The sequence below is a fragment of the Mustela nigripes genome, chromosome 11 (genome assembly GCF_022355385.1).
Source record: "Mustela nigripes isolate SB6536 chromosome 11, MUSNIG.SB6536, whole genome shotgun sequence".
Classification (NCBI taxonomy): Eukaryota; Metazoa; Chordata; class Mammalia; order Carnivora; family Mustelidae; genus Mustela; species Mustela nigripes.
In genome coordinates, this window is record NC_081567.1 from 5,079,541 (window position 1) to 5,099,085 (window position 19,545).

General features: G+C 44.4%; 2 protein-coding genes across 2 annotated transcripts in view; both read right to left on the reverse strand.

The window, feature by feature from the left end:
- The window catches only part of CCZ1 (CCZ1 homolog, vacuolar protein trafficking and biogenesis associated), a 31,123-nt gene extending 28,066 nt beyond the window's left edge, over window positions 1–3,057 (reverse strand). Inside the window, exons 1-5 of the mRNA XM_059414404.1 lie at window positions 2,859–3,057; window positions 1,771–1,868; window positions 1,578–1,671; window positions 1,240–1,317; window positions 818–865 (exon numbers count right to left, since the gene is read on the reverse strand). Of these exons, the coding sequence (XP_059270387.1) occupies window positions 818–865; window positions 1,240–1,317; window positions 1,578–1,671; window positions 1,771–1,868; window positions 2,859–2,972 (432 nt within the window). The 5' untranslated portion in view covers window positions 2,973–3,057. The remainder of the gene's footprint in view (window positions 1–817; window positions 866–1,239; window positions 1,318–1,577; window positions 1,672–1,770; window positions 1,869–2,858) is intronic.
- A 9,514-nt stretch (window positions 3,058–12,571) lies between these two features.
- OCM2 (oncomodulin 2) lies at window positions 12,572–16,835 on the reverse strand. The gene is made up of 5 exons (XM_059415918.1): window positions 16,759–16,835; window positions 15,970–16,037; window positions 15,044–15,176; window positions 14,259–14,368; window positions 12,572–12,822 (listed from the first exon to the last, which is right to left on the reverse strand). Exons 2-5 carry the CDS (start codon window positions 16,028–16,030, stop codon window positions 12,797–12,799), a joined length of 330 nt encoding a protein of 109 aa, XP_059271901.1. The 5' UTR covers window positions 16,031–16,037; window positions 16,759–16,835; the 3' UTR covers window positions 12,572–12,796.
- Between the last annotated feature and the right edge of the window lie 2,710 nt (window positions 16,836–19,545).

The window sequence follows — 19,545 nt, forward strand, 5'->3', positions numbered from 1 at the left end:
TTTTAGATTAACTAATTCAGTTTATTTAATCCCCTCTATTCCTTTAAAATGTAGAAAATATTTACATGAGAAAGCCTGAATTATAAAATGAATCACACAAAAATCAATACTTTGTTAATTGATATTTCTGTGTAATCACTTAATCCTTTGGGGCATTGTTTTTTTAAGTAGGCTTCCTGATCAGCCTAGAGACCAGCACTGGCCTTGAACTCATGACCCTGAGATCAAGAGTCGGACACTTAAGGGACTGAGCCACCCAGGTGCCCTGCATTATTATTATTTTTTTTAATCTCAACTCACACCCAAGTTTCACTTTACATAAAAAATTAATCGCCAGACTTCTTAAACCATACAAAATCTGCAGTATGCCCTTCTCCTCAAGGACATGGACTCTCTTGTTTACCCATAGGGATACATTCCTAGTACAAGGCTAGTAAGAGAGGAAAAACTCAATACTCAGTGAAAAAGTATATACATAAACCTCAGTGCTGTTTCAAAGTCCCCATTATTTCCTCCCCTAAAACAGATACATAGTCACCATACAGTCATCAAAAGACTTAAGATTTTAGATTTTTTAAGAAATTTATTTGACAGACAGAGATCACAAGTAGGCAGAGAGGGAGGCAGAGAGAGAAGAGGAAGCAGGCTCCCTGCCGAGCAGAGAGCCGATGCGGGGCTTGATCCCAGGACCCCAGGACCATGACCCGAGCCGAAAGCAGAGGCCTTAACCCACTGAGACACCCAGGCGCCCCAAGAGTTGAGATTTTAAACAGGGGGTAACTGGCTAGACTCAATTCAGAAAGAACGTCATGCTTACCTTGTACATGCTGTAGCACTGTTGTAGCACTGAACTATAAACCTTGTCCTGCAAACACAAAAACAAAGATCTCAATTTAAGGGGAAAAAAGTCCATGGCATAGCAAATATATAGTAACTCTTGGCAATACAATATAATGCTTGTAAGCATAGACCTATGACAATTATGTGTTGACGATTAAATGTATTTAAACGCAGTTATGAACCAGTTTTGGGAGAGCTTTTAACAATGATTAGAAGGCATTAGTGACACAAGATACACATTTTTATACAATTGTGTAAATAGTGTAAAAAGACATGAAACTTCACTATGCATATCCTGAGAATCTTCTGCAACGTGACATAGCTTAAATGTGGCCATGTCACTCAACATATTCAGTAATACATTTTTCTAGAAATATGAAATTAAAAATGACACATTACCAACAACTCCTCCTCTTGGTATTCAACAATTGGTTTTCCATCTTTAGTTTGCTTTTCAATTATAGGATTCCGAACAACCTACACAATTTTAATAGAATGAAATTACACAATGACCCAATTATATGTTTTTATTTTTCCCTTAAATGAAAAAATTTAAACATGCCACAACACCAAGAGCCCAAGAATACACTAAATAGGAATTAGATTTTAAAATTGCAACCACCTTTATTGTAATTCTACTTTGCAACAACTAGAGGACTTTCCTAAAGTCCTAACAGTAGAGATCACCCATAACTTCACTACACAAGTTCAAAAAGATGTACTGTGTATGTAAATACCATGACCATCCAGAAATTCTCTTCTGGTTCATTGAAGAACTGTCTATTCTTCTGCGTATGTAAAGACTTTGCAGGTTTTGATGGGCTAAATGTCCTGAAAAGGTTAAAAAAGAGTATGTTGGGGATGTTTCTCCAAGTCGAATGAGTTTTAAGAATTCACTGAACTCTGCAAAAGCGCCTTTAAAGACGTTACCTTGTAAACTGTACAATTGCTTCACATAATCCAACATTTCTAATTTTCTCATTCTTTTCTACTTCATTCGGATGGTAGAACAAAATTTTATTTTCCTCCTGAAATATGAAGACACAGAATCACATTAATATAAGCTTTTTGTTTCCCCTCCCCCTTCCCATCTCGGCTGTGGAAAATGCTGTTTAATGTCAACCTCTGACGTTGCACATGCTAGCGGCAAACCAAAACAAAAACCCTTCTCAGAAAATCAAGAATTATCTTCCCCTCGATATGTAAACAAGGGTCATCGGCCTGGAAGGCAACTGTGATATTCCGCAAGTCACATGTCATCTGGAGGCACACGAGACAATTATTCTGAGAAAACTCGATTTTACGGTTTCTTTCCTCGTGCTAATTTTGCAAAAACACGAGCGTTTGTAAGAAATAAGCGTGTGCGCACGTGCGTACACGTACGCCTCCGGGCGAGTAAAACTCAGCAGGTTCACGCGCATTTGGACTGACAGCCTTTAAAAGGACCGTGATTTGCTGCCAACAGAACCGGACATCCTTTGAGGAAGTCACCGTCCCCACCTATGAAACAAACAAAAACCCATCCCTGGAATTTATTTATCAGTTCCGGGGGGAAAAAAAAAAAAAACTTTCCTAGGGACCCCCAAGCTTGCGTTATTTTAGGGTTACAGTCCCCCACTCTCGATGCACGTTTCTGGTCGGGGACTTCCAGGAACAAAAACATAAGCTCAATCTCAGTCGCCCAGGATCGGCGCCGAAGGACAACCCGTGCGGAGAGAGAATCAGCCTGCTGAGCCCTCGTTCAAGACACAGGCTTTGATCCAGGACTCGAGAGAGAGACCCTGCGGCGCTGTCTGGCCCCCACTTATTCCCTGGCCCGGACGCACACCTGACACAAAACCTCCGCCCAAGCCGCCCGAGGAAGGGAGTGACAGGTGCTGCGCGGGGGCCCCTCCAGCCCACCCCGGGCCGCGCCCCCAAGGCTGCCCGGGCCCGCCGCGGGTCGGCCCGGCCGCCCCCGCCCTCGGGTCCTCCTCCGACCGCCGGCTGCCACCGGCGCGCGGCCCGGTGCCGCGTACCTCGCCCTCGCGCGGCCCGAAGCGCGGGTTGTAGATGAAGAAACTCAGCAGCGCCGGCGGGAACTGCTTCTCCTGGGCCGTCCCGGCCCCGGCGCCGGCTGCCGCTGCCGCCATCCCGGCCCGGCCCCCGCCTCGGGAGCCTCCCTCGGCCCGCCCAGAGACAGCTGCCCTGAGGAGACCGCACTTCCGCCTCGCTCGCGGTCGCCCCGGAAGTACTCGCCGCCGGCCCGGAATAAGAACCCGCCACGCGGCGTCCCCCTTCTGGCGAGGACCTGCGAGGGTTCCTTCTCGTTTGTTTCTCTGGCAGGTGTTTCTTATTTGAGAGTGAAGGTGAAAGTGAAACTTATTCGTTTGTTTGCTGCCAGATATTATATCCTGGCTGCAGCGAGGGCTGCGTATTTAAAGAAAAATAGAACGGGCATGGTTTCTCTCTCTCTCTCTCTCTTTTTTTTTTTTGGAAGGGAGAGTGGAGACAGAAAGGAAGGTCAGCTGGGCGATTTGCCCCCTTCCATCATGTACAGGGTCTCTCTTGGCGTGTGTGGGTTTTCTTGATCCCTGTTGGAGAGACCTCAGCTGACAGCTGGATCAAACGCGGCCGATGGGGTTTGCACCTTACCCCAACTCCAGTGGCTCCGGCGGGGAGGAAGATGGAGCGCAGATGTGAAAGCGCTGGGCTCGGGGAGGCGGGTGTGGTCCAAGCGGGACCAGAGTGCGGCATTCCCCGCGGGGTGCCCAGTCCCGGACCTTGGCGAGCAGGACATCGCCCTTTCTTAGTAGTTTTGAGGAGTCACTTTCTTTTGAGCTCTGTGGTTTAGGACATAGCTGGAACAGCTCGGGACTTCTGGCTTCTCCTCCGCTTGGCCGAACTCCAAACGACCTTGGTTTAGTTTGACTCATTTATCACAGATCAAATTTAGAAACTGGACCTCTTATTTAAGCTGGCGGAATAGACCTTCATGTTTAGGGAGGAGATACATTGGACTTTGGACGTGAGATGGATCTGGGTACTTATCCTAGACCTATCACTCAGCAAGTGTGAAACCTTGGACCAGTTACCTACCTTCAACCGCCTCTAATTCGGATTTGTAAAATGTCTAATAGTAAATGCTTACCTAGTAGGAATAGGGCTTTAAGAATTAAATGGGGTTATGAATTGTACATATAATGCCCAGCACTTCATCATTATTCAACAAATGGTTATCATTACTTGCTCTTGAAATACTTTCCCAAATAACTTGCTCTGGTGCATGAAATTCTCCACTAGATAAAGTGTTTTGGTATTAACGCAATTATTTAAAAATATTTTTTAAGATGGCAGAATCCCCTCTCCTCTCTTCTTCCTTTTATTCCCGAAAAGTCTGTGGGACGTTCTAATACATAAAATGGCTGCAGAGCTACTGTCTTTGATTTACTGGGGTCTAAGAGTACCTTTTGGCTTTTTCCAGGGGCTACCTATCATTCCCATCTCCCTTGTCCCTGGTCTCCTGCCTGGGACCTAGTGACTCCAAGGATATAGTTTGAAAACTCCAGGTTAAAGAAGTCTCTCCTTTGTCTCTGAGTAAATACTTCTCAAAAAGTAGAATAACCCAGGGTTGAGGTTGGAACACCTGAATTTTTAGTTCTGGTTTTGCCATTTATCAGCTGAATGAACTTTGACTAATCACTTACCTTCTTCAATTCCCATCTCCTCCTTGGCAAAATAAGGTTAGTACCTGCCTCACAGGGTTATTGCAGAATTACACCAGATGATCCAAATGAAAACACTTGGTAAAGTACAAAGTACTACTCAAATGTGGGGCAAGAGCCCTTCACAGCATTAGTAAAGCTTTCTCCTCTGCACACTTCTACTTCCTTGTATACTTTGCCTCCTCGGCATGCATTAATCAAATTAATTAATTGCCACAGGAAAGAGATGATACAAAATTAAAATGAAACAAAACCCCAGAAATCAAAGTGCTTTTTAAGTTTCAAAAGCCAAGGAGGCAAGAAAGCTCAGACATTAATGCACCCCCATCTCTCACAGTCTGAGGGTGCACGGATGCAGTGTGGGAGGAGTGGTGATGATAGACACTTAGATATTTTTGGAGACTTCAGAGCAGAGAGGATGTGTAGTTGCTTCCTTGTGAAGCTGGGGGTGGTGATAGAGGAGGCTCCAGAACTTCCCTCCTCCCGCAAATACAACGTACAGCTACGCATAGCGCAGTTCCTTCTGAGAGAAATCCAGAGACAAGCTGAATGACTCCTACGCATCAGTTGAATGAGGAAATACCCCAATCAAAATGGGCAGGAAAGGCTGATACATGGTCTCATCACAACCCCCACCCGAGCACAGCATCACACAATGAGGAGGGAACCCTGGACTCCTAGCCTCTCTGTGGGTTTGGATTGTACATCTAGCTACCCCAACTTCTAAGGCTCCAACCCACGGCCCTATCTTCAAAACACCTAACTCTGAATGCCAGTGGGACTTGCATTTACTAGAACCACAAGACCACATAGCAAAGAAGGAGTTCTTAATGGCTATGTGAACCCTCACGATGGTGATCCCCTCAAAGCTCAGTACAGAGGGAGCAGGCAAGATGCCGGTCAGTCTTTCCCTGGAAGGAATTTGTATACTTTACAAGCTGCTGCCTGAGGGTCTGGCTTCTAATTTAGCACATATTTAGGGGCTGGCTGCTGTCCTTCCTGGAGCCCAAAATAGCTGGTTGGCACTACACACAATTTCCCCCTCTGTTCACTTGAAGAATAAAACCAAGTCCCCAGTATCTCCCTGGAAGAAGCTTGTCCACACATGCAGTGTGCCAACATTTACAGTAACCATCCAAGGATATGCGCCCCCAAATTACCTGGCTCTGAGAGCTAGGAGGCATTCCGGAGCCCTATCCCGCCGTAGCAAAAAGCAGGTTTTAAATAGGACAGGAGCTCCCTCCGGTGGCCATGCACCTGGGCTCAGCACAGGGAGAGCCCTCCTCCCACCGGAATGTCAAAAAGGAAAACATTGGGCTTAAATCCCAAGTTAGACCAAATGGCCCCCACAAACATTCACAGAACATGCCATCCAATAGCAGCAGAATTCCCCTTCTTCTCAAGCCCACACAAAAAATTGTCCATGATCACGTTAGAACACAAAACAAGTCTTAACCAAAATTTAATAAGATTGAAATCCTATCAAGCATTTTTTCTGACCACAAATGATAGGAAACTACATATCCGCGACCAGGGGAAAACTGGAAAATTCATTAATATGTGGAGATTAAACAAAATTCTCCCAAGTGATCTATAGGTCAAAGGAGAAATAAAAATGGAAACAAGGGCCACCTGGGTGGTTCAGTTGGTAGAGTGTATGACTCGATTTCAGCTCAGGTCATGATCTCAAGGTGAGAACAGTCCCCGTGTTGGGCTCTGTGTTCAGCAGGGAGTCTGCTTGAGGATCCTCTCTCCCTCTCCCTCTGCCTCTTTCCCCCACTTCCCACTCATATGTGTGCATGCCCTTGTGCTTTCTGTGTCTCTGTCTAAAATAAACCAGTCTTTAAAAAAAGGAAATAAGAAAATATTTTGAGACAAATGAAAATGAAAACAACATAGGAAACACTACTGGGTGCAGCCAAAGTAGCTCCAAGAGAGAAAAGTATAGAGATAAATGCCTATATATATATATATATATATATATATATATATATGATCTTATTTATTTGACAGAGAGATCACAAGCAGGCAGAGAGGCAGACAGAGGGAGGAAGCAAGCTTCCTGCTGAGCAGAGAGCCCGATGTGGAGCTCGATCCCAGGACCCTGAGATCATGACCTGAGCCGAAGGCAGAGGCTTAACCCACTGAGCCACCCAGGTACCCCTGATAAATACCTATATTAAGAAAAAAAAAAGTGGGGGGTGCCTGGCTGGCTCAGTGGATTAAGCATCTGCCTTCAGCTCAGGTCATGATCTCAGGGTCCTGGGATCAAGCCCTGCATCCAGCAAGGAGTCTGGTTTTCCCTCTCCCCTTATCCCTCTCCCCGTTCATGTACTCACTCATGTGCTCTCAAATAAATAAATAATTTTTTAAAAGATTAAGATCTCAAACAGCCTAAGTTTATACCTCAAGAAATTAACGAAAGAAGAGCGGGGCGCCTGGGTGGCTCAGTGGGTTAGGCGTCTGCCTTCAGCTTAGGTCATGATCTCAGGGTCCTGGGATCGAGCCCCGCGTCGGGCTGTTTCCTTCTCTCTCTCTCTCTGCCTGCCTTTCTGCCTACTTGGGATCTCTGCCTGTCAAATAAATAAATAAAATCTTTAAAAAAAAAAAAGAAGAAGAAGAAGAAGAAGAGCAAACAAAGCCCCAAATTTGGTAGGAAAAGGGATGGGAAAACAAAGATCAGATGGGAATTAAAGGGAATAGAGACTAAAAGGACAACAGGAAAGTTCAAAGAAACGAGAAGGTGGGTTTTTGAGAAGGTAAACAAGATCGACAAACCTTTAGCTAGACTAAGGAAAAAGAAGATGCAAAATCAGAGGCGAGACCTGACAACTGATACTACAGAAGTAGTAAGTGTCATAAGAAACTGTTGTGAATAATCACACACCAACCAATAAGATACCATAGGAGAAATGGAGACATTGCTAGAAACATAGAACTTACCAACACTGACTAATAAAGAAATAGACAATCTGAATAGACCTATTATAGAATTTAAAAGTATTTCAAAGTTTGTTTCAAATGATGTTACCAGGCAGTAATAATCAAAACACTATAGTACTGACAAAAAACAGACACATAGATCAAATGGAACAGAATTGAGAGCCCAGACATAAACCCTGTATATGTTGCTAATTAACTTACGACAAAGGAGCCAGGAATATACGACATGGAAAGGATGGTCTCTTCAATAAATGGTATTGGGGAAACAGGATAGCCCATGCAAAATAATAAAACGAGATCTCTATTTTACCCCATACACAAAAATCAACCCAATATAAATCAAATCCTTGAATACAAAATTACAACTTTACTCAAACATAAAGACTGTAACAGTAAAACTCCTAGAAGAAAACCTGGGTCAGCTCCTTGACATTGACCTCAGCGATGATTTTTTTTTTCCGATTTGACACCAAACGCAAAGGCAACAAAAGCAAAAATAAGCGATTGGGACTAAATCAAACTAAAAAGCTTCTGTGCTGCAAAGGCCATCAATGAAATGGAAAGTCGACCTAAGGAATGGGAGAAAATATTTGCAAACCACACATGTGATTAAAAAAAAAAATCAAGGAACTCATGCAACTCAATAGAAAGAAACCCAAGTAACCTGATTTAAAAATGGGCAAAGGACCTTAACAGACATTTGTCCAAAGAAAAAGGTCAATGGGTAGATAAAAAGACACTAGACATCAATCATCATCAGGGAAATGCAAATCAAAACCACAATGAGGTATCACCTTATACCTGTAAGGTCAGTTTTCCGGAAAGATGAAAGCAAAGTGCTGGCCAGAACATGGAGAAGAGGGAACCCTCGTGCACTGATGGTGGAAATGTAAATTGGTGCAGCCACTACTATGGAAAACAGTGTGCAGGGTACTCAGAAAAATTAAAAATAGAACTTCCATATGACCCAGCAATCCCACTTCTGGCAACGTGTCCAAGGGAAACGAAATCATTATCTAGAAGTTCTGTCTGCCCTCCATCTCCACTGTAGCATTATTCTCCATAGACAAGGCATGGAAACAACCTGAGTGTCTATGGTTGGAGGAATGAATAAACAAAATGTGTTTATATGTGTAGGATAGAGGTTTTTTTTTTTTAGATTTTTTTTTTTAAATTTATTTGACAGAGAGAGAGAGATCACAAGTAGGCAGAGACACAGGCAGAGAGAGAGAGAGGGGAAGTAGCCTCCATGCTGAGCAGAGAGCCCAATGCAGGGCTTGATCCCAGGACCCTGAGACCACAACCTGAACCAAAGGCAGAGGCTTAACCCACTGAGCCACCCAGGTGCCCTGTAGGATATAATATTATTCAACCATGAGAAAAAAGGAAATCCTGCCATTCAGGACAACATTGGAGGAACTGGCCAGGCATCACGCTAAGTGAAATAAACCAGACAAATAGTTCGTGGTATCACTTATATATGGAATCTTAGAAAACAAAACCAACCCTCATAGAAACAAAGTCAAATGGTGGTTGCCAGGGGTTAAGGGGTGGGGGAAATAGGGAGAGGCTGGTAAAAGGGTACAAACTTTCAGTTGTAAACAAGATCCATCCTGTCTCTGTCACCGCTCTCCCAAAAAACCAGCACTGAATGCTCTTTCTGTCCCCGCCTCCTTTCTGTGAAAGTGAAATCGACTGTTTCGTTTCGTTTGGTGCATAGGTACTAATGTAGGGGTTTGTTGTTGTTGTTGTTTGTTTTAATATTTTATATATTTATTTGACAGAGATCACAAGTAGGCAGAGAGGCAGGCAGAGAGAGAGAAGGAAGCAGGCTCCCTGCCGAGCAGAGAGCCCAATGTGGGGCTCGATCCCAGGATCCTGGGATCATGACCTGAGCAGAAGGCAGAGGCTGTAGCCCACTGAGCCACCCAGGCGCCCCACTAATGTAGGTTTTTTTTGTAAAAGTGAAGTGACATAACTTGAACTTTTGAAAAGCAGGAGATACCCATATGTATCTGTGTCTTCTACAGGTATTAGGTGCTAGTGAGAGACTTATGCAGTCTCTGTGAGGCTGCTGCCTTCCTCCATGCGGAATCTGGTCTGCATCAGGAAGGGAAGAGAGACAGGAAGAAGGGGGGAGACTGAGGACAGACTGGGACGTACGTGAGTCTCTCCCAGCCTCCAGCCCTGATGACGGGGGCTCCTTCAGGAAAAGCTGGTGAACTTTGTCAGAGCAGAAAAGACACACCTGGAGCTGGGGGCTGCAGGAGGACCCCACACCAAGGCGGGGATCCAACAGATACATGACCACCCCGTGCTGAGTTCCGGAGCATAAATACAATGGCTATTACTTTACTCTTACTCCCACCCCCCAAATCTCAGACCCATCTAAGACTGGGGGCATTTAGGGGTGCCTGGGTGACTCAGTTATTAAGCATCTGCCTTCAGCTCAGGTCATGATCCCAGGGTCCTGGGATCAAGTCCCACATCAGGCTCCCTGCTCAGCGGGAAGCCTGCTTCTCTCTCTCCCACGCCCCCTGCTTGTGTTCCCTCTCTTGCTGTGTCTCTCTCTGTCAAATAAATAAAATCTTAAAAAAAATTTAAAAAGACTGGGGACCCACAACCCCAAGCCAGTTGACATATTACAAAGCCACCGCACAAGAAGGGTCAAGATGTGTCAAAGTGACGGGGTAGGGATGCAGGTGTTTTACGTTCTTGAAATATATTTTATCACTCAAAAATAACTCGAGGATGTGAATCCATTTACCTTCATTGTAGAACTCCTAGGAAAACAATGTCAAAATCTACTCCTTACCCGAAACGGTTGACTTTTTGAAACCAGTTAAAAGCTCACGTAAATGAGTAGTCTTCCCAGTGAATAAGGTAACAGGCCAGGTGGAAATGAGCCTCGTGATTCCAATTTCATCTGTCGTCTTAAGTGTTTGCAAAGTAATACCATCCCTTCACATTAGCAGGAGAGATAGAAGATAGGTTTTTGCTTGAAACTGGATTCCTGAGTACTCATTACACAAAATTAAACTGCATTGTCCCACAGAATTAATTATGCCGTTTGTCAGCCTGAATGAACGGACAGAGCTCCGTATCTTCGGAGCTTTTCTACGTTTTGTTTCTGAGCTGGGAAAAACTTCGGTGGAAACCTATAGATTGAAAAAGCTAACTTCAATATTTTGTAATGTACAGATGCTGAACCAAAATACCTAATAATGTTGGAAGTATTTTAGTCATTCTTCGTATTAGTCTCAACAATGAAGCACATTCAAGAAACCAGCTTTCAGATCACATTCCATTTAATTATATAAACTACTCTACTGAACTGTAAGTCAAAATTACAATTAAGTAAAAATAGCTCAAATTAAAGCCACTGTCACAGCCCTATTTTATAAGCAAGTAGGAAAAACAAACTTCTGTAACTTGTCATGCGCTCTAGGTCCTCATGTCAAAGCCAAAAATGCATCATTCCACTGCCGAGAACATCCCCTTCTTGAGGTAGGTTGATGGTCTTTGGCAAATTAGTTAAAAATCGAGAACTCAAGCACAAAAGTAAAATTGTTTACATGCTTGTCAATCCCTTTTCCCGACTGTTACAACTTCAGGATTTTTTTCCACTTTTGATTCGACTCTGGATACGCTCTATTTAAAATTTTTCCTCAGCATGTAAAAATATAAATGAGCCCAAAGAAATGAGTAAGAATTTCCAGAACAGAATAGTATGCAGGGCTTTCATTCATTTGAGTGTGGGATACATCTTTGGCATGAAAGTTTTTTTAAATCAAAATGGTTACTTTGGCTTAGTGACCAAAATCGGGTAAATTCTACATCTGTTTTTCATGTCCCGAGTTCCTGTGCTGCGTTTCTTCAAATGCCTCAGTCTTACTTATCTCACTGTCCCGTCAGACTTCCAGCTGGAGATAACTGGTTTGAAATCTCTCATATTCCCCTTAACCTCATTCTAACACGACGATATCAAAATTCCGTGGTTGTGTTAGTTGAGTTTCTTCTGAATGCATATTAGATAAATACATGGTTATTAAAATAAAAACGTTGAACCCTGGAGGCCTCCTTGTTGTATGCACCCCACATTTCCAGAAGCTGCCTTAACATGGCCCCCTAAATAGCCGGGGTTCAAAAATCCCTGAGCTACTTCAAGTGTGAAGGAGGCAATCCAGGAGAGCCCCAGGCCTCAGGAACCTGTGTGTGCAGTGAAAAGTGTGCACCTTTCAGGGGGGGGGGGGTCCCAGGAAAATGCCTCAGTTCCTCCCCGGAGTCCTCAACTCTGGGGGTCAGCCAGAAATAACACCTTGAACCTGCCACCTGGACATCAGCATCGCGAGAGTTTCCTGGCTTGACGGGGCCCCATCCTCACGAACACTCTGTAACAGGACCCGGAGGCTCACCTCCAAAGTGAAGGCAATTCCTGGTGTAACTGGCTCAGGTGGTATTTCAAGGAGAGCCAGGAAAGTGAAGACTGAGAAAGAGAAGCAGGTGGTGGCAGGAGGTAGGGTCAGAGCAGGCAGTCTCAGATAGCTTGTTTTTTTAAGGAAAAACAACAACAACAAAAAAAGGCAATCCCCCCCCCCACCCCGCACCAAAAACAAAACAAAACAAAACAAAACCACCAAAAACAAGCTTGAAAATGGGTCTGTGCCCATCGGTAGAGTGAGTCTGCTTAGTTTTGGGGCCATTACTGCCTCCCATTTTTTTCTGTACTGTTGGCTTTTAAATCTCTCTTCTGGCCATCTAATGCATAAGCAAAGGTGCTTTTATGCTCTGTATAAATCTCTTCATGTTACTTTCGGACTCCGAGAACTGCCTGAGAAAATCCCAGCCTGATGCTTTTGACTTTTTTCTCCCCCCAACCCTGTTTTGTCTGTTTGCTGGCACACTCCAATATGGCTGGCTTAGTGCTCGAGAGGACCAGCAGTCTTTCTCAAAGCCCTCAGCCCCCAAATTGCTTTCATCCCTGCACCTTGCTATGAAGACACCATGATGACAACACACCCACACATCAGTAGATGATGAGAAACGCATCTTTATTGGATGAATTTTAAAGGCATTGTCTGCCGAGAGCCTTGCAGGAGTCATCAGGCATACCAACCACGGACCACCGAAAATTCACAAACGACTGTCTTATTACCTTGCTAAAACAGGAAGTCAATTGCAGAAGCACTTCTGTGGGGGCGTGGGGGGGGTAATGAATAAATAAACTAGGGGGAGGAAGTGGGGTTTCCCATTCCTAGGGTTTTGGAGGTCTTCCGGCTGATTGTCTCTATCTCCACAGCCTGGAGCTTTTAAGAATGCACCATTTCCTGGAATTCTAGAACAGAAGAGGCGAGAAAGCATCAGTGGAAATGACTGGGTATTTTTACCGACAGGTCATGGCGGCTGGTGGGAGTTTTGAAGAGGAAAGGAAGCAGATTGTCAGATGATGGGCTTGGCCCCCTCTAAGGGCACAAAAGGAGGGGGCAAATGTGTCACTGGCTGTGGATAGAGCTGGTCTATAATGTCCCATCTTCCTGCGTAATCTAACAAACATCTTCCGCTTTGCGATAGAGCCCCTTGTATTAGAGCCTGGGAGCCCAGGCATTTCTCTCTGACAGTGCACAGACTTGGTAGAATACCCTATCGCAATCGGAGATCGCTCAGCTCTCTGGCTACTTTAAGACAGAGGAAGGGGGTTTCTTCCTCTTCGGAAGTTACATTGTACAGATGTAGGAAACAATTCATAGGGTGGGCTTCGGAACTCACTTCTTGAACTCTCACCTTACGCCCAAGAGTTTATGTTACTAAAAGGCGATGGTGATAGGGGTAAGGATAAAAATGAATGGATGTGGCTGATTGAAATTGAAAACTGGGGTTTTGCTTTATATTTATTGGTATACTTTGCCTACCTGGAATTTGGAATTGTTTTTTTTCTGGTGGCCAGATTTAAATAAATCAATCTTATCTCAGCTATTTTTCTGAGCTATAAATAGAAGCTACATGAACGCCTGTTTAGTAAGTTACAGTGGTATAATTTTGGATAGGTTTTTAAAGGGAGGATTTAATGGGAGTTTTTAATATCAAGTTAGTATCACCGTAAAGAGCCTGCATAAATTCTCCTGAGCTGGCATGCACAGTGTAGCTAAAAAGCATGTAAGCAACATAATTGAATAGGAAGAAAATAATTCTGCAGCCATGCAGCTATACTAAAATTTGAATATAGGACTCTGCACACAAAAGACTCCATACCTCGTGTTTGATCTACTCTCTCATATTGTCCACTTGGTGGGCTAATGTCTAATAAAATGTGTTTGTTTAAACCCTTGAAAGCTAAGAGGCTTTCCTACTCAAGTCAATAGACATTTCGATATGAGACACACTTGAGAATGTCAATCCTTCCCTTATTCGGAAAGGCTCAAATCCCAGGGGGAGAAATTCCTTACATCATTGCCATGATGCATATTAGGGTGTCCTGCAAATCGTTAGCCAGGCCATTGCTAGTTCCCCCCGTTGGGTGAGGGGTATTTTCCAGGTCATAGACAGTAACCCACAGGACCAGGTTCAATGGTTCCTTCCCAGGCATCACATTAGTCTCTATATACATCATTGATATCACACAGCAGGCCCATTTTACAGATGAGAAGGTTGAAGCTCAGCCAGGTTAAGAATGAGGGATTTTTCACTAACCGTGTCTGCCTGATCTCACGACCCAAGCCCCCAGATTGCTTCTAGAGCTAAATTCTTTTGTACTGGGTACAGGTGTGAACATACCATCGGCCCCAATTTTCCCATCTCCGTCATTATCTGCAGCCGCCATCAAGGACTTGGTTTCTGACTCTGTCAGCTCTCTAGCACCACTCTCGAACTTCTGGAGGAAAAACCTGCAGGACAATCAAGATTGATGGGAATTTTCTGAAAGACCACATGTCCCTGTGCTTCCCCATTTCCTCTTGAAGCAAACCACCTGTTCTTGGCCATTGTGATATTCCGTCAAAGGTCTACACAAGCCAAACTTGCCTTCCTTATAGAAACCACTGGTGGGAATTCTGTTTTTAAAAGTGTGTGTGTGTGTGTGTGTGTGTGTGTGTGTGTGTGTGTGTTTTTCAGGGGGACACGTGGGTAGCTCAATCGGTTAAGCGACTGCTTTTGGCTCAGGTCATGATTCCGGGGTCCTGGGATCGAGTCCCATGTCGGGGTCCTGGCTCTGTAGGGAGTCTGCTTCTCCCTCTCCCTCTGATCCTTCCTCTGCTCGTGCTGTCTCTCAAATGAATAAAATAGATAAATTTTTAAAAATTAAAGATTTTTTTTCAGAGTTTTGTTGATAAGTCCATTTGTCAAACAAAAAAACCTACAATGAATGAACTTCTGCAACTACTGTCTCCAGTGCCCGTGTCTAGTGCTTCGCAAGGATAGAAGCATGGCCCACTGACCCACGGCCTTCCCTTGCATGAGGCTCTGTGAAACAATCAGCATCAACACTGGCCATTGAAGAAATACTGACCAAACTGGCCTTCACGGCTACCAACCCACCTAGCAATGTCAAGGGCAAAACTCACTTAAGCTCTTCTTCATCCAGATATCCACTCTGGTCATTGTCTATGAACCGAAAAACATCCTTCACCTGGCTGGCCGACATCTTGGAGAGGCCTGATGTCTGGAAGAATTTTTGGGGTTCGAAAGTATCTGGGTCTGAAGGACAGAGAGAGGGTTATTCTGAGGCTCATCAGGTCACATTCCGTATTTGGGCCAAGGTGCTGAAAACACAGGTTTATCAAAAGCCCTCCGCATGATATCCTCAAGCTACAGGGATGCTCAGTTCTCACTTTAAAAAAAAAAAAGACGGGGCGTCTAGGTGGCTCAGTCAGTTAAGCATCTGACCCTTGATTTTAGCTCAGGTTGTGATCTCAAGGTCATGAGCTTGATCCTTGCATCAGGCTCTTTGTAGGTGTGGAACCTGCTTAGTATTCTTTCTCTCCCTCTCCCTCTGCCCCTGCCCCCCCACCCCACTCTCTCACTCTCTCAAAAATAAATAAATAAAGACAGACAGACAGACAAAGAGAGCTGTGACTAGGGCAAGACTACGAGGCAGCCAAGACTGGGTAGTTTTGTGATAGCATCTCCTGTCTCCCTCCTTCCCTGTCCAGTTGCTTTTGTCTACCCCTCCCTCCTCTGTGCCTCCCCCGCTTCCCTTTTTACAGCCTGGGTGTCCAAGACCCCAGCAGGGCTGGTCTCATTGGCTGGGTAAAGTGAGGTCATTCCATTCAAACAGGCTACAAGGTATCCACGTGTTTCTTTTTTCACATTTTGTTTCTTTCACTTTACAGCAATGGAATCACAGGCTCTGTAACTAGTTATTTCATTGACAACAATTTTACTCTCTGCTCCCACGGATTTTCAGCAAAGTCCGTATTTTAATCCTTGAGGCTTTGAAGGAGGTGCGAGCAGCTGGGAAATAGTCACCCCTGCCCCCAATGCTCTTTACCTTGGCACTCCTGCAAGGCTGCTGCGATGTCATCGGCGCTAAGGACATCTGTGATGCTCATTTTCCACCTAGTCACACAGAATAAACGAGATGTGGTCAATGACAAGCAGGAAAATGCACACCCAGGGGCGCTATATGCTCCTGGGCCCCCGGAAACTGTGTGTTTGTGGGGAATTTTTAAATGCGATAAACGTGATATTATATTAAATGAAGGGACAGAAGAGCCGCATGCAAGCCATAAACTGAAAAGATTCCAGCCCCCTTTGTGTCCCTGCCTTCTCCTGAATGTTCTTCAAAGACAAATTTTAAAACTACAACTTAGAGGATGACTTGATCCCATTTTTTTTTTTATAAAAAGGATATTTGCACAATTGATCACTTACATAGTCATCTACAAAACTATGTTCATACACTGGAAATGCAATGTTTCCAATTCTATGGCGGGGGGAGGATATAGCTTGGACTACTTGGATACCTTCTGTGGAAAAGATGCTCTCCCTCTTCTGAAGGATGGGAATCAGAGACATGGAAAGCCCATCTACCAGAGATCAAAGAGACTCCTTTCATGTGTTAAGTCCATAAGGAAAGGGAAATCTGAGCACAGCATGCACCAACCTAACATGAATCCATAGGAAAGAAGGAAAGTAGGAAGAAAGTAGGAAAGAAGAGTCTGGGGTCTTGCAGGTCCACCAGCTACTTACCTTTTCAGATTTTTTTCCCCAAGAAGAATCAGGAAAAAGAGCTGAAGGAGCACAAAACAGATGCGCTTTTGCTACCTTAGTGACCTACCTTATATAGGATTGAAAAAGTGATAGTAAGAACCTCTTAGATTTCCTTTTCAAGGATCAAGTAGACGTAGCTCGAATGTCTTGCCTTGCTAATTAAACCTCTTTTTTGTTCTATTTATATCACAAGGGAATGTGGGTGGGAACAGCCAATTTTTAAAAACAAACCTCAACAAACCTTAACTAAAGTTTCAGTTCTGCAAACGAACCCGCTGGCAGTGTGGAGAAGAAACCAAAAAGCTGGTTAGGAGGAGACAGTGGCCAAAACGAGGTGAACACAAATGGAGGTCTTCCGTAAAAGGACCCCCAGGTGTTAGTGGCTGCTGTTTGAAGCAGGCCTGCTGTTACCCTCTGAAGCCATGGACGTGAGAGGCCGACCTTGGTCCAGAGTCGACAGACTCAAAGTCAGTGTCAGATAGACCCATAGACTTGTCCATCAAAGGGGTGACACTGGTTGGATGACTGTCCAAAAAAGTCTTGAGTCAGATTTTTCCCAGCGGTATCTTAAATCGCACATACTAAAAAGACAAAAAGGAGGCAAGCAGCCAACCATTCCCAAACCCCATTATCTAAAATGTGTAAGAAAAACACGAGGCCAGGATTTAAGACCTCAAGGTTTTCTGCTTTTTGTTTGTTTTGGACTTTCAGCAAATATTTGTTGAGTCCCTGTGTAGCCAGCACTGTGCTAAACTTTTTTTTTTTTAATTGTGGTTAAAAAAGCATGCAACATAAAATTGACTGTTTTAACCATTTTAATATACATACAGTATAGTAGTGCTATCTAGATGCACATGGTTGTGCAAGAGATCTCCAGAACTTTCTCATCTTGCAAAACTGAACTTTATGCCCATTGAACAAGAACCATCTCCCCCCCTCCCCCACCCACCAATCCCCTGGGAGCCACCATTCTACTTTCCGTTTCTGGGAGTTAGACAACTTTAGACACCTCTTATTTTATTTATTTATTTTTTTTTATTTAAAATTTTTTTTTGCAGGCTCTCTGCTGAGCAGGGAGCCTGATGTGGGGCTCGATCCCAGGACCCTGGAATCATGACCTGAGCTGAAGGCAGCTGCTGAACCAACTGAGCCACCTGGGCGCCCCTTTAGACAGCTCTTAAAAGTAAACTCTTGCAGTATTTGTCTTTGGGGATGGGCTTATTTCACTTAGCATAAGAATCTCAAGGATCATCCATGTGGTGGTGTGTGACAGGATTTCCTTGTTTTAAGGCTACATTCAAGTTTTTTTTAAAAGTCAAAAACCAGTCCCCTCTTGCAACCAGAAATAGTCGGTGGCTTCAAAGTAGACCATAATCTTTAGATCTTCCCTGGGTAATATCATTGGGATCATCATCTTCAGTTTGTCCCCAAATATATCCCCCTACTGGCCCCGCCCCCCCCCCCAGCAGTGTACTTTCGCTGGCGTACTCAGTGGGAAGTTTCTTTCACGAACTCCCATGGCATTGCTTGGTTACCAAGCGTCAGACTGGCACCATTCCTGTCTTGCCCACATGACGTGCCCCAAAGCCTGGTACATTCCCCAACCTAGTTAGGTGCTCAGTAATTATTTGATGAACGGATAAAGAAAAACAGGGGTGCCTGCGTGGCTCAGTGGGTTAAGCCTCTGCCTTCGGCTCAGGTCATGATCCCAGGGTCCTGGGATCGAGCCCCGCATCGGGGTCCTGCTCAGTGGCGAGTCTGTTTCTTTCTCCCCCTCTACTGCTTCCCCTCCTAATGCTCTCGCTCTCCATCAAATTAAAAAAAAAAAAAAAGCCGTTTCTGAAAACCAGTCGCAAGAAAGTAGGTTGCTAAGAATGTAGGTTGCTGACATTAAGTTGCCATAGAAACTCTGTTGAGTCCTTTCTTTCTGTTACTGTTCAACGGGGGCAGAGGTTCGGTTTGAGAAGGTGAAAAGTGTTGTGGATGGTGGTGTTGGTTGCACAACAGGGCAAATGCACTTAAAGCCACAGAGTCGTACACTTAAAAATGGTTAAAATTGTAAGTTTTATGTAGTGTGTATTTTACTACAATAATAGGCACTGGCCAGCTTCAGCCTTTTTTGTCCTCTGGGCTGAATTATCACAGGGCTCTCAGGACTTCCAGCAGATGAGCCCCAGAATGCTTCCTGCATTCACAGCAGGGCTGAGAAAGATGTTTAACAGGAGCTAAGAGGTGGCTGTGCCCTGTGACTGAGCAAAATGACCTCACAGCTCAGGAAGAGAAGCCAGTCTGACCCCAAAGGGGATCAGACACGGCCACCCCAAAATTTGCCATTTGGACTATCTTGAGCCAAAGGCAACTGAAAAACCAAAAAAAAAAAAAAAAAATGCAAAAAGAGATCTCTGCTCTCTGCTCATCTGCCTAAAAGTAGAGCATATACTTCCCAAGAGGAAAGTGCCTTCTCTGCACCAGGAAGAGAGAGCAACCCGTTGTTGTGGACAGAGTTGATGCTGGGAGGAGTCTGCATAAGCAGAACTTTCTTAAATACCCCTTATCCTCCATTAGTTCCCCCATGTGCTTCCTAGTCACCTCCCCATGGTTTATCACCCCTAGGAGCCCAAATCCCCAAATCTAGCCACTGCTCCGCAATTTGCTACTCTTTGTTAAATGGTATATAAGCCCCTAGGTCTAGCTGCTTTTTTGAGTTTTGCTTCTTTTCTATGAATTCCATGAAGGTAATATAAAATTGTACCTTTCCCCCTGTTACTCTGTCTCTTTTATTGGTTTAATTAACAGGTCCTAACAGGTCCCAATAACAGAACCTAAGAGATTGGAGAAAAACTTCCTCCTCCCC

Coding starts and splice junctions, on each gene's coding strand:
- OCM2 (XM_059415918.1), bottom strand. CDS start 16,030: ATGAGCATCACAGATGTCCTTAGCGCCGATGACATCGCAGCAGCCTTG. Junction 14,369..15,043: donor CTGGATGAAGAAGAGCTTAA/GTGAGTTTTGCC, acceptor ATTGTCCTGCAG/GTTTTTCCTCCAGAAGTTCG. Junction 12,823..14,258: donor TGGGAAAATTGGGGCCGATG/GTATGTTCACAC, acceptor CTTCTGTTCTAG/AATTCCAGGAAATGGTGCAT.